We start from the raw sequence: 12500 nt of genomic DNA on the forward strand, positions 1-12500 counted from the left end.
TTGGTGTGTGTGTGTGTGGTGTTTTGTAGTACGTGTTTTGGTGTGGGGTTTTGTGGTGTGTGTGTGTGTGTGTGTGCGTGTGTGTGCGCGCGCGCGCACGTATGTGTGTGTGAGTGCACATATGTGAGTGTGTGTGTGCATGTATGTGTGCGCGCGCGCACGTGTGTGTGTGTGTGTGTGTGTGTGTGTGTTGTGTGTGTGTGTGTGGTGTGTGTGTGTTGTCCGGTGTGTGAAAGAGAGAGGAGGGAAAGAGGAGAGTGAGGAGAGAGAGAGAGAGAGAGAGAGAGAGAGAGAGAGAGAGAGAGAGAGAGAGAGAGAGAGGAGATAAGAAGCGAGAAAGAGACTGACAGAGGCTTGTTGAGACAGGGGTGGGCGGTGGGCGGGGGTGGGGGGATTAAAACCTCGACGTCAACACAACCATTATTCATTAACAGGCTTTACGAGCTTCAAACAATCGCCCATTTGTTCTCGGTGCCCAGTTGCACTCACAAACACACATACGCACAAACGCATCAACGCACATACGCATAAACACGTAAATATACGCACTACATTACGTTTGCTCCGCCCATTTCACGCCCACCTCTTCCTCTCCCTCTCCCTCCTCTTCTTCTTTTTCTTCCCCCTCCTTCTCTCCTTGTTTACTACCCTTATTCCCCCCGCCTCATCTTCTCCCTTCATTCTCCTTCCCCCGCCTCCTCTTGGCTGCGGATCCAGATGCTGCTTAACATCTCCCCCCTCCACCCTTTCCCCTCTGTCTTCTCTTTATCCTTCCTCTTTCTTATCTTCTTTTTCTTTTTCTCATTCCCTCTCTATCACTCTCTCTCTCGCTTTCTATTTACCCTTGCCTTTCGTCACTCCAGTCTTTGTCTCTCTCCCGCGGAGATGAGGGAGACGGCTAAACACATATATAAAATATAATGTCAAAAACTATTTTTTTTCTTCTTTGTCCCATAAGGCCGCCATGGTCATGTTCGGGGAGATCATTTTCTTATAGCCGAATGCCCTTCCCGACGCCAACCCTTTCTATTTACCAGGCTTGCGACCGGCACTAATTTGGGGGCTGGCTTGCCTAATTTTTTCTTTAATAACGGTATGCTCATGTTTAAGCAGCCGTGGACCTCTCCACCATCCTTCGCCACTCAACTCGATCTTGCGCTTTTCTTTCCACTTGCACCATCGTCAGCCCGCAAATATCTTGTGTTGTCGCTCAGTCTTGTCTTCGGTTTGCCTCTTCCTCTGTTTCCTATCACCATCCCTGTCAGCAAGTTTTTCTCAATACCTTTACTTCTCAGCACTCATTATTTGAGAAGGCCTCTGCTTCTGACCTCTCAAGGCTTCCTCGTCGTGAAATCGTTCTGGAGCCAGCAGCAGTTAGAGCGCAGGCACAAAAGGCCAGAAAGATCAGCGGCAGCAATAGGTATTCTTCTTCTTTTAACGGTAGGTTCATGTCTGAGCCGCCGTGGTCACAGCATGATACTTAATTGTGGTTTTCATGTTGCGATGCTCTTGGAGTGAGTACGTGGTAGGGTCCCCAGTTCCTTTCCACGGAGAGTGCCGGTGGTACCTCGCAGTACAGGAGCCAAAACTAGGTTACTGGCCTGGCTCCTCCTCGAGCAATAAGTATAGAAACCCAAAAATCCTACCTGATTCTAATGCATCAATTTCAACATAGCGACAAGATCGGCAATAAGTCTGGTCTAAATCTTCTGCGCGGGTAGTATCAGATATTTTAATTTCGTTAGCAGACCCAAACTCGCAAGTTTCACGTCGGATTACAGATCTTCTATACGCTGCTCGAGACTCTAAACTGGATCGTACTTTCTCCGAAAAGGGTGCCAAAAAACATTCTTCAAGTATTTGAACTGTAAATAAAAACATGGGCACCATATTACATCCTTTAATGACCCGACCTCTGTAATGTGCAGAGGACTTATGCAAGGTAAGGGTAGGAACTTTGGCTCAAAGACAATATTACCCCGATCTCTGTAGGGATGCTTCTTGCAACTCCAAAACCACCCCGCTCTGTCTGAGAGTTTGGGAATTTTATAGTTCATCCTCTTTTCTAAGAGCCAAACATATGTAGTGGTTAAGAACGACCAATATGCAGGAATCATGGTCGTCGGGAGTGGCGTAAGATCTTTTGACGTAAAAAAAACTACTTTATTGTAAAACAAACCCAACCACTATATTGAGTGGGTAGAGACAATAATGCCAGAGTCGACATCGACTGTTTAAAATCAGACATACCCAAAAATATAAAAGTATATTAAACATAGGTAACAAGGCGTTAGAATAACTCTTGTCATGAGATAAATCCTGATTTAACTGAATTAAACGAACTAATATATGCATCCCTCGTCGTTGGATGGCCACCTTGCCGCGGTGACGAGGCTCGCGAGGGTCGATGATGATGTTGGCTGCACCGAGTACGTTCAGCGATGTCGGGGAGGCAATGACTGAGGCTCCCGACGAAGCACCATCCAGACCCCGCCAGCACTGGGCCAGCGCGGGGGGGTGGGGCCCAAACGCCCCAAACATGAAACCAGATCTCGTGGCCTTCAGAAAATTTTGGCACCGTGATGCCAGCAATCGTGCAGAATGGAGACAGTTGGGGAAGGCCTACGTCCAACAATGGATCCTCAATGGCTGATATCATCATCAATATATGCAACAGGAAGAGTCCTCCAAGCAAAATGTGGCATTAAGTCAAGAAAGAAGAAAACAAAAAAGATAATAGAGAAAGAAATAGAAAACTTTAGAAGAGAAATATCTATATTAGATGAACTACAAAAAGATAATGGGAAGCAATCGAGAAAAGCAAGAAAAGTAATAAGAAAACACAAAATAATTTCTAAAGAACAAATACCAACGATTAAAGAAGAGCTGAAACAAAAACTTCAGGTTAAGGCACAAAGGTCACGTAGATATGACAAGCGCTAAAAGTTCTTCAAGCAGAATAAAATGTTCGAGACTGACGCGAAGAAATTTTACCGCGAAATAAGAAAAGAAACAACTCTTGTATAAGCTATACCATCTGAAAAAAAGGTCTGGGAATTTTGGAACAATATCTAGGGAAAAGATAAATAATACAATGAAAACGCATGGATACGAGATTTTGAGAATAGCACTAGGGATATTCCCGAACAAAAATGGGAAAATATTACCACTGAAGAAATTCAAAACGCACTAAAAAAGTCCCATAAATGGAAATCCCCTGGGGTTGACCAGATCCCAAATTTTTGGCTTAATACTCTTTCTTCAGCGCAGACCGAAGGACCGAGGGACCGAGGGGCTGAGAGAGCGCGCGCACGAAATCTACGGCCCAAGACGCCAGCTTGCCCAGCGCCTTGCTTGCCGGAAGTCACTACTGCCATCTTGCTTACGGCCACCTCCGAAGAGCCGTCCTGATTCCACCCCCTCTTTCCGTTCCCGGTTCCTCATTCTCCCCTATTTCCTCTTCTCTCTTCCTCCTATTCCCCATTCTCCATTCGCCTTCTCTTCCCCTCCTTCTCCCCCTCTTCCCCATTCTCCATTCCTCCTTCCCCCCTCCCCTCATTCCCCCCTTCCAATATCTCCCCACCTCCCCTTCCCGACCCCACCTTCCCCGCGTGCATGCAGCCGTGCGTAAAACTAACCCCTTCCCCTCTCCCTCTCCCCTCCCCCCTTTCAACCGCGTCTGCCGAAGCGACGAAAAAGAAAACCTGTTTACTTGCAGTGTTTACGGGTCGCGAACAGCTGATCGCTTCCTCCGCGCTTCTCTGTTCACTCTGCTTCCTCTTCTTTCGCTTAGCAGCTTTTATTCCTGCCATTTCTTGTTCATCATAAGGATAATATTACCTATTATCCTTATTCTCACAATGCCACTCTCATCGTTCTTTATTTATCATCATTCTCATTATGCTATATCGTAACTACTCTCATAATTTTCTTCTCATAGTTTAAGGCCAAACTCTCTCTCTCTCTCTCTCTCTCTCTCTCTCTCTCTCTCTCTCTCTCTCTCTCTCTCTCTCTCTCTCTCTCTCTCTCTCTCTCTCTCTCTCTTTCTCTCTTACATATAAAACTCGCTACGAAACTACGAAAGAAAGAATAACTCAAAAGATAAATAAGATAAGAAAAATAAAATAAATTCATACCAAACAGTCCTTCCCCATCGATGCCCCAAAGTGACACCAATCAACAGGAACCGGACCCGAATCTTTTTGGATGCACCCTCAGACCCGATTCGTGCCACAGGGCCTTTTGGTACACACTGCGTGGACGAAGCGGTGTCGAGAGGGACAAAACTGTGCCCTTTTCAACTGTCTGGATTTGCTGGGCACGTTGCTCTGGGCAGGTATGGCATGGTGTTGTACCGGGATGCAGCGGTTGTGTGGAGTGGATGGGTGTAATGGTAAGGCGTAGCGATAGGGTGCAGCAATAAGGTGTATCAGTGCGGTAGGGTGTAGCGGGAGTGTAGTGGAAGAATACAAGTTACGTTGCACACAGCTGGTATAAAATAACCATTTCACTCTCTTCTGGCGACGTCCGACGCGCACCCTCTCCATTCCAAACGTGAGGCCGAGCGGAAGTGCGAAAGTCTGCAAATCTTACGCATTCTGGCGCGTGTTGATCGATGCACGAACCGAAAGGCTGAAACTTGCATCGCGTATCAAAAATAACATGAGGCACGAGGACGGAATCTACATCCTACAGTATCACGCTTCTTGGCCGATCGCGCGTCGAGGTGCAGAGAGCAGGAAAGCTTGCCGGCGGTCAGGTCCCCCCCCCTTTCCCCTCCTCCCACCCCAACCCCCACCCACCCACCGAAGAACGCTCGACGACCGCCGGCGATGGAAATTACGACTGTTTTTCTCCCGTCACGCTACGGCTGCCTCGCCTCGCCTCCCTCCCTCCCTCCCTTCCTTCCTTCCTCCCTCCTTCTTCCTTCATCCCTCCCTCCCTCACTCTTTCTCGCTTCCTTTCTTCCTGTCTTCCTTCGAACCTAGCCTCGCCTCACCTTTCTTCCCTTTTCTCCCTTCCTTACTTCCTCCTTTTTTCGGTCTTACTTCCTCCATTCCTTCCCTCCTTCCTGCCTTCACTCCTCCCTCCTTCCCTCCCTCCCTCGTTTCCTCCTTCCCTCCCTTGCTTCCTCCCTCATTCCGTCCCAACAACAACAACAACAGTATAATAATAATAATAATAATAATAATAATAATAATAATAATAATAATAATAATAATAATAATAATAATCGTGGATGTGATGGTGGGTTGGGAACCACCAACAATGATTGCCTAAACAACTACTCCCCTGGGGAGGGATCACTGCTTAGCCGCCCCAGTATAAAGACTTAGGAGGCTACATGATGTCCACGGGGCGTCGAGTGGTGCGTCAAGCACCGTGCCCGCGGGGACGTGGAAATGCCAGTTGGTGATTGGCGCGGGATGTCCAGCTTCTTCGCAGTGAGGCTGAAATGTATCCTGTTTCTGAAGTGAGAGTAGGAAGTGGGTGATGAAGCGTCGCCCGTCACACGGATCAGCAAGGGGCGCATCCCTCAGGGCAGAACTAAGTCTAACTCTTCCATTTATCAAAATCCGCCGGTTACTAGGACGGGATAGTTCCCACCCCTGGCCCTGCGGTTCGGTAATGTACTGCTTTTGCTATACACTCAAGGAGCTGCTGCAGAAGTTATGACCATATCTCTGTTAGTGTTCCATTTGCCTCAAACTTCAGTCACCCTCGGTCGCTGGTAGTGACCCGGTGTTTGATTTTAATTAGCAGATCTAAAGAAAAGAAAAGATAACAATAATAATAATAATAATAATATGAAATAATAATAATAATAGCAAATAAATAAAGAGAAGAACAAATAAAGAAATATATTAAATAAATAAAGAAAAAAATAACCAATCAAATAAACAGAAAAAATATTTTAAAAAGTAAAAAATGAATAAACAGTAAACCACGACAAAAAAAAGAGAACAAAAAGAAAGAGCAAATAAAAATAAAAACTCCAGTGTCCCCCACAGAACTCTCATCACCCCCCCCCACCCCCCTTCAAGCAACACAAGGTCAAGCGTTGGGCGCTTTTGCTATGCACTCAAGGAGCTGTTGCAGAAGTCGTGAGCACATTTCTGTTAGTGTTCCGTTTGCCTCAAACTTCAATCACCCTAGGTAGTGACCCGGTGTTTGATTTTAATTAGCAGATGTAAATAATAATAATAATAATAATAATAATAATAATAATAATAATAATAATAATAATAATAATAATAATAATAATAATACAAAGAAAGAAAAAAAAATCGGGTCTCAGCAAATTATCAAATTATATGACGTCATATAATTTGATCACTTGCTGAGACCTGTGTTGACGCCGCCGATTCGTTGCAATGTTTGTGGGGAGATTTTAGTTGCTGTTGTTGCAAACTGTTATGTCTCGCTCGCTGCCTGCGCCGGGCGGTCGACATCATCCTAACGGGTATTAATTTTTTTGGGAAAACGGGGGAAAAAAAACTGAGCTTCTATTTATTATCTAGATTTTTTTGTTTCCGTATTTGTTCAAAATAAAGATAAATGTATAAAAAAATATATAATTCTTCTCTCTCCTTTCTCTTCCTCTTTCTCGCTCGACACGAGACAAAACTTTCTCGCTCGACACGAGACACACTTCCATCCACACCCAGACACACACACACACACACACACACACACACACACACACACACACAATTCCTACCTAATAATAATAAAAAAGGGGCCGCGGTGGCCGAGTGGTTGGAGCGTCGGACTCAACACTGGCACGACGGCAATCTGAGTTCGAGGGTTCGAGTCACACCGGCCGGCGCGTTGTTCCCTTGGGCAAGGAACTTCACCTCGATTGCCTGCCTAGCCACTGGGTGGCCAAGCCAGCCCAAGTCAGTGCTGGTCCCAAGCCCGGATAAATAGAGAGAATGATTACCTAAAAGGTAACACCGGCACTCTCCGTGGAAAGGAACTGGGGACCCTACCACGTACTCACTCCAAGAGCATCACAACATGAAAAAAAAAACAACAACTAAGTATCATGCTGTGACCACGGCGGCTCAGACATGAACCTACCGTTAAAGGAAGGAAAAATAAATAATAAAAATCGAAGTCCTCCCCCCCCCACTAAGTTTCCTACCCCCCCCCCCCAAAAAAAAAAAAAAAAAAATCTGCTCTCTTTTATTTATAATCCCCAGCGCCTGCCTGCTTCCTCCATCAGCAGAGGCCCTACCTGAACAAACAGCCGCCAGGGTCCTTTCGATCCATTCGCCTATCGCATCACTCCCCACCTCCCCCTCCCCCAACCGCCCCCTCCCACTCCTAGCCCTCCCCACCTCCCCACTCTCCTCCTCCTATTCGTATTCCCATTGCCATTCCTCCTCCTCCTATTCCTCTTCATCTTCCTCTATTCCTGGTCTTATTCCTCCTCCCGTTCTCCCAATACCTAGACCTCCCCAACCCTTTTTCTTTCCTCTTCTTTTCAGTTTCCCTTTTATTTTCATTTTTCTTCTTCCCTTTCCTTTAACATTCATTCCTCCATAATCCTTTTCTTCTCCTACTTCGCCTATTTTTCTTCGACACTCCGTTTCCACCCTTACGTTTACCTCCACCTCCCCTCCCCTCTACTCCACCCCACCTCCCCTCTCCCCTCCTCTCCCCTCCCTTCCCTTCCCCTCTCCTTCACTCCGTCAGCCCTACCACCCTCCTCCCTTCCCCCCACCCCCATCCCCCTTCACCCGTCATCACGTGATGCATCCTCCTCAAGCGCCATCCACATCTCCACTTGGGCCTCTTTTACAAGCCATTTACAAGCCATTTACAAGCCATTTACAAGCCTCGAGAAGCACCATATCATCACCATCATCTGCCGCAATAAAAATGAGGCTCTCGCCATGCCATCAGACCGTTCACGCCTTCACCACATACGCTACCTACGGACGCATTTTCAAAAATGATGATGCAGAAAGATAAATAAAAATAAAAATATGAACGAGAATAGACAATGGGCCTTGCGTAATCAGCGAATTATACATTTCCCTTGTAGAATTACTCAATCTCACCCATACCTTTTTTCTATCTCCAAGGACATACCGAAGGTTGCAAAAGCACAATAACAATAAGACTTTTATTACTGTCATTACTATTATCATTATTATTATCACTAATACTATTATTATTGTGATTATCACCAGCCTAAGGGGTAACAAAACATGGGTTGAGTAGTGGTATCATTAAGGGAAGGAGGAAGAGGAAGGGGGAGAAGGAAGGGAGGGAGAGAAAAGGAGAGAGGGAGAAGGAGAAAGAGACAGATAGATACACAGATAGATAGAGAGCGCAGCAGCTGCTGAAATCCAACAACAGTCCCTCACGCAAACATCCAAATAAACATCCCGAAACTAACATCAAGTGCCGAGATCAGGAGGTAACCTCACATAACATCAACTAAAAACAGATCAGGAGGCAACGTCCAGCGATCAATAAGCGGCACCTCATAACTTCCCGATCTCCGAATCTCCGAACCAACAGGTGGCATTTCGCTCTTGGAAGAGTCCCGGCGATGGGCTGAGCCGAAGTGCGTCCAAATACGTCGTCGTCGTCATCACCAACTTGTTCGTTTCCGAAAAAAATCGTCATCACGCAGCTGTCATTAATCGAATGATCATGATCATGAGGAGGTGGAGGTTCATGATCATGAGGAGGTGGAGGTGGAGGTGGAGGAGGAGAAGGCGGAAGAGGAGGAAGAGGTGGAGGAGGAGGAGGCGGAAGAGGAGGAGAGAGAAAGTGGGGGCAGGGGGGAGATAAACTGACAGATAACATGAAAGAGAAAAAAAGAGAGCACATGAAGAACAAGAGAACGTGAAAAAAACGAAAGAACGAGAACACGAGAAACGAAACAGAAACAGAACCAGCGCATAAGACACGAAATCGCAGAAACGACAGCAAATCCAATAAATCAAATTCAAACCCACGCCCGACTCCCGACGCCCGACTCCCGACGCCCGACTCGACGCCCGACTCCCGACGCCCGACTCCCGACGCCCGACCCCGACTCCCGACGCCCGACGCCCGACCCCACGCCCGACTCCCGACGCCCGACTCCCGACGCCCGACTCCCGACTCCCCACGCCCGACTCCCCACGCCCGACTCCCGACGCCCGACTCCCGACGCCCGACGCCCGACTCCCGACGCCCGACTCCCGACTCCCGACTCCCGACGCCCACCCCGACTCCCGACTCCCGACGCCCGACTCCCCACGCCCGACCCGCCCCGACGCCCGACTCCCACCCCGACTCCCGACTCCCCACGCCCGACTCCCGACGCCCGACTTTCCCGACTCCCGACGCCCGACCCGCCCGAACTCCCCACGTCCCGACTCCCCACGCCCGATTCCCGACGCCCGACGCCCGACGCCCGACTCCCGACTCCCCACGCCCGACGCCCGACGCCCCAGGCAGGTAAAGGGCGGCGAGCGGCGAGCGGCGGGCGGCGAGCGGCGACCTGAGGGGCGCGGACTCGGTGTCGCCACAAGCATCCCTCCAGCCGCCCGCATCGGCGAGGAATGCGCCTCATCCTTCACTCATCCTTCACTCCCGCAGCCAGTCAATCCGCGCACGTCTGCCAAGGAGAGGACTGTCATGCACGCACGCACGCACGCACGCACGCACACTTTACGTTACTTTTTTTCTTACTTTGTTGTACTCGGGGGTTTTTCCCTGTGGGGTAGTTCCGAGTTACTAAAACGGTCCTTATTTAATCTCTACCCCAAACATTGCCTATTCACCCTTATTGCCGCTTCCCACGGTTTATCCCTAGCTTCTTCCATTTGTCTTTTTCACATACAATCCACCTACCTGCTTTTTATTTAACTCTCTCTACTAGTGTATCTACCTTTCTATCGTCCATGCACACTAGTAGATCCACCTGCCCACTTTCTACCCATCTTTTCCAACTCCAAAATAAACAAAACCCATTTTTCATCCCTTTATCCTATACATCCACCTTCCATTTCCTTATAACCTGCCGACACTCTATCCGTCTATCCTTCTAATTATATATTTTTTAAGTATTAAGCATTTCTTCAAATATGATACTTATATTGACACTAATTCTATCACAATTATTACTACGAATGGATGTAATGACGATGACAAAGAGAAAAACGAAGCACGACAAGACGAAGCGAAGACAAGACAAGATGATGATATGAGATGGATATGAGATGATGATGAGATGATGTGTTATGATGATATGATGTGATGACATGAGATGAGTAAATGACGATGCGATGACACACGACGACACGACGCGAGACGATATATGACGACGACGACGATGATAATGCGTCAACTTCATTCGCCTGCCCCCCTCCCCTCCCCTCCCACCGCCTCCCCCGGGCCCCGCAACTCCCTCGCGGTCCCGCCATCTGCCTGCCCTGCCACCTGGCCAGTACGCCTCGCCTGCGCGCCTGCCGTCCGCCTTCCCCCCTCCTCCTTCCTCTCTCTCCCTCCGTCCTTCCTTCCTTCCTTCTCTCCTCCTTTCCCTCCTTCCTTCCTTCCTGTTTTTCTCTCTTCTTTTTTGCTTTTCATTCATTCATTCTTTCTTTCTTTCTTTCTTTCTTCCTCCCTCCTTCATTTACTTATTTCCTTCCTTCCCTTCTTTCTGTCCTTCCTTCTTTCCCTCCCTTCCTCCCACCTTCTCTCCCTCCCTTCCAATATCCCGATATTCTTTTCTTGTTTCCCATTTCCCTCCTCGCATCTTCACTTCACCCTTGTTTCCCTCTCTCCCTCCCTCTCTTCCTCCCTCCCTCTCTCCCTCTTTCTCTCTCTCCCCCCTCTCTCTCTCTCCCCCCCCCTCCTCTCCTCTCTCCCTTCCTCTCTCTCTCCTCCCCTTTTTCCCCCTTCTCTTCCTCTCCTCCCCTCCCCCTCTCTCTCCCTTTCCTCCCCCCCCTCTTCTCTCCCCTTCTCTCTTCCCCCTCTCCTCTCCCCTCCTCCCTCTCCCTTCCCTCCCCTCTCTCTCTCCCTCTCTCTCTCTCTTTTCCCCCCCTCTCTCCCTTTCCCTCTCCCCCTTCCTTTCCCCCTTTTCCCCTTTCTCTCTCTCCCCCTCTCTCCCCCCCTTCTCCCCTCCCTTTCCCTCTCTTCTCTTCCCTTCCTTTTTTCCCCCCCCCCCCCCTCTCCCTTCTTCTTTCTCTCCCTTCCCTCCCCTTCCCCCTCTCTTCCCTCTCCCTCTCTCTCTCTTCCCTTTCCCTCTCCCTCTCCCTTTCTTCTCCCTTCCCTCTCCCCTCTCCTCTCTCTTTTCTCTCCCCCTCTCTCCCCCCTTTCTCTCCTCCCCTCCTCTCCCTCTCCCCTCTCTCTCTCCTCTCCCTCTCCTCCTTCTCCCTCTCCCTCTCTCCCCCTCCCCCCCCTTTTCCCTCCTCTCTCTCCTTTTCTCCCCCCCCTCCCTTCCCCTCTTTTCTCTCTTCCCTTCCCCCCTTTCGCCCCCCCCCTTTTTCCCCCTTTCCCTTTTCCCCTCCTTCCACCCCCTCCTCCTTTTTCCCCTCTCACTACCCCCCTTTATTTTTATCCCCCCCCCCCCCTCCCACCTGTCGGCCCCCCCCCACCCCCTTTTTTCTAACCCTATCCCTTCAATAAAAAACTTTGGGGGGGTGGGAAAAAATTTGGAAAGGGGGGCCGTGATGCATCCCCTTTTCGCAAACCTTTTTTTTTAAATTTTTTAACAACCTCCGGGAAAACAAAATTTTTGGGACTTTTCCGTCCCACCTAAAAGTCAAAACTTCTACAATCCAAAATTAAAAATTTTAATCAGCAATCCCAAACAAAATTTCCCCCAATTTTTTTTTTTTTTTTTTCTTTTTTTTTTTTTTAAACCAAAACTTGGGAACTCTGCCTTTTCTGTCAAACTATGTATATCCCAACTATTTCAAAAAAATTAACCTTAACAAATTCACACAATAATATTATTGAGGTATTTTTTTTTATTTTTGGTGTTACTTAATGATAAGTGGATTGATTGTGTAAGAAAATAATGCTGCTGTTGCGGGGGAAAAAAATGATGATATTTTAAAAGAGGGGGGGTGATGATGAAAAATAATGGGCGATATGGGTGATGATGATAATGGAAATGAGCATGGAATCACACGAATACACGCGAAACACTATTCCACCCCTGCTCCCCCTACTCCACCCCATCCCCTCACCTCTATCCCTCCCCCTCACACCCCCACCCTACCCACGCCCATTCCCACCCCACGCCGCCCCTTGGAGATGCACGCCCCCCCTCCCCCCTCCCTGCACCGCCCGCCCCTTCAGAGGTCAATCTACTTCGTGCAACGCTATCCCGATCGACGGAATAGTACGCTGATCGCGCCTCCGCGTCGGGGGCCGAGATCAAGGGAGTCTCTCTCGCTCTCTCTCGCTCTCTCTCTCTCTCTCTCTCTCTCTTCTCTCTCTTCTCTCTCTCTCTCTCCTCTCTCTCTCTCCTCTCTCTCTCTCGC

At 48.6% G+C, this 12500-nt stretch overlaps 1 protein-coding gene across 1 annotated transcript in view; it reads left to right on the top strand.

Moving 5' to 3' along the window:
- Positions 1–2115: 2115 nt before the first annotated feature.
- The window catches only part of LOC119584808 (extensin-like), a 14675-nt gene continuing 4290 nt past the window's right edge, over positions 2116–12500 (top strand). Inside the window, exons 1-3 of the mRNA XM_037933451.1 lie at positions 2116–2133; positions 4237–4336; positions 8941–9465. Coding sequence (XP_037789379.1) covers positions 2116–2133; positions 4237–4336; positions 8941–9465 — 643 coding nt within the window. The remainder of the gene's footprint in view (positions 2134–4236; positions 4337–8940; positions 9466–12500) is intronic.

Source organism: Penaeus monodon, chromosome 18, assembly GCF_015228065.2.
Source record: "Penaeus monodon isolate SGIC_2016 chromosome 18, NSTDA_Pmon_1, whole genome shotgun sequence".
NCBI lineage: Eukaryota > Metazoa > Arthropoda > Malacostraca > Decapoda > Penaeidae > Penaeus > Penaeus monodon.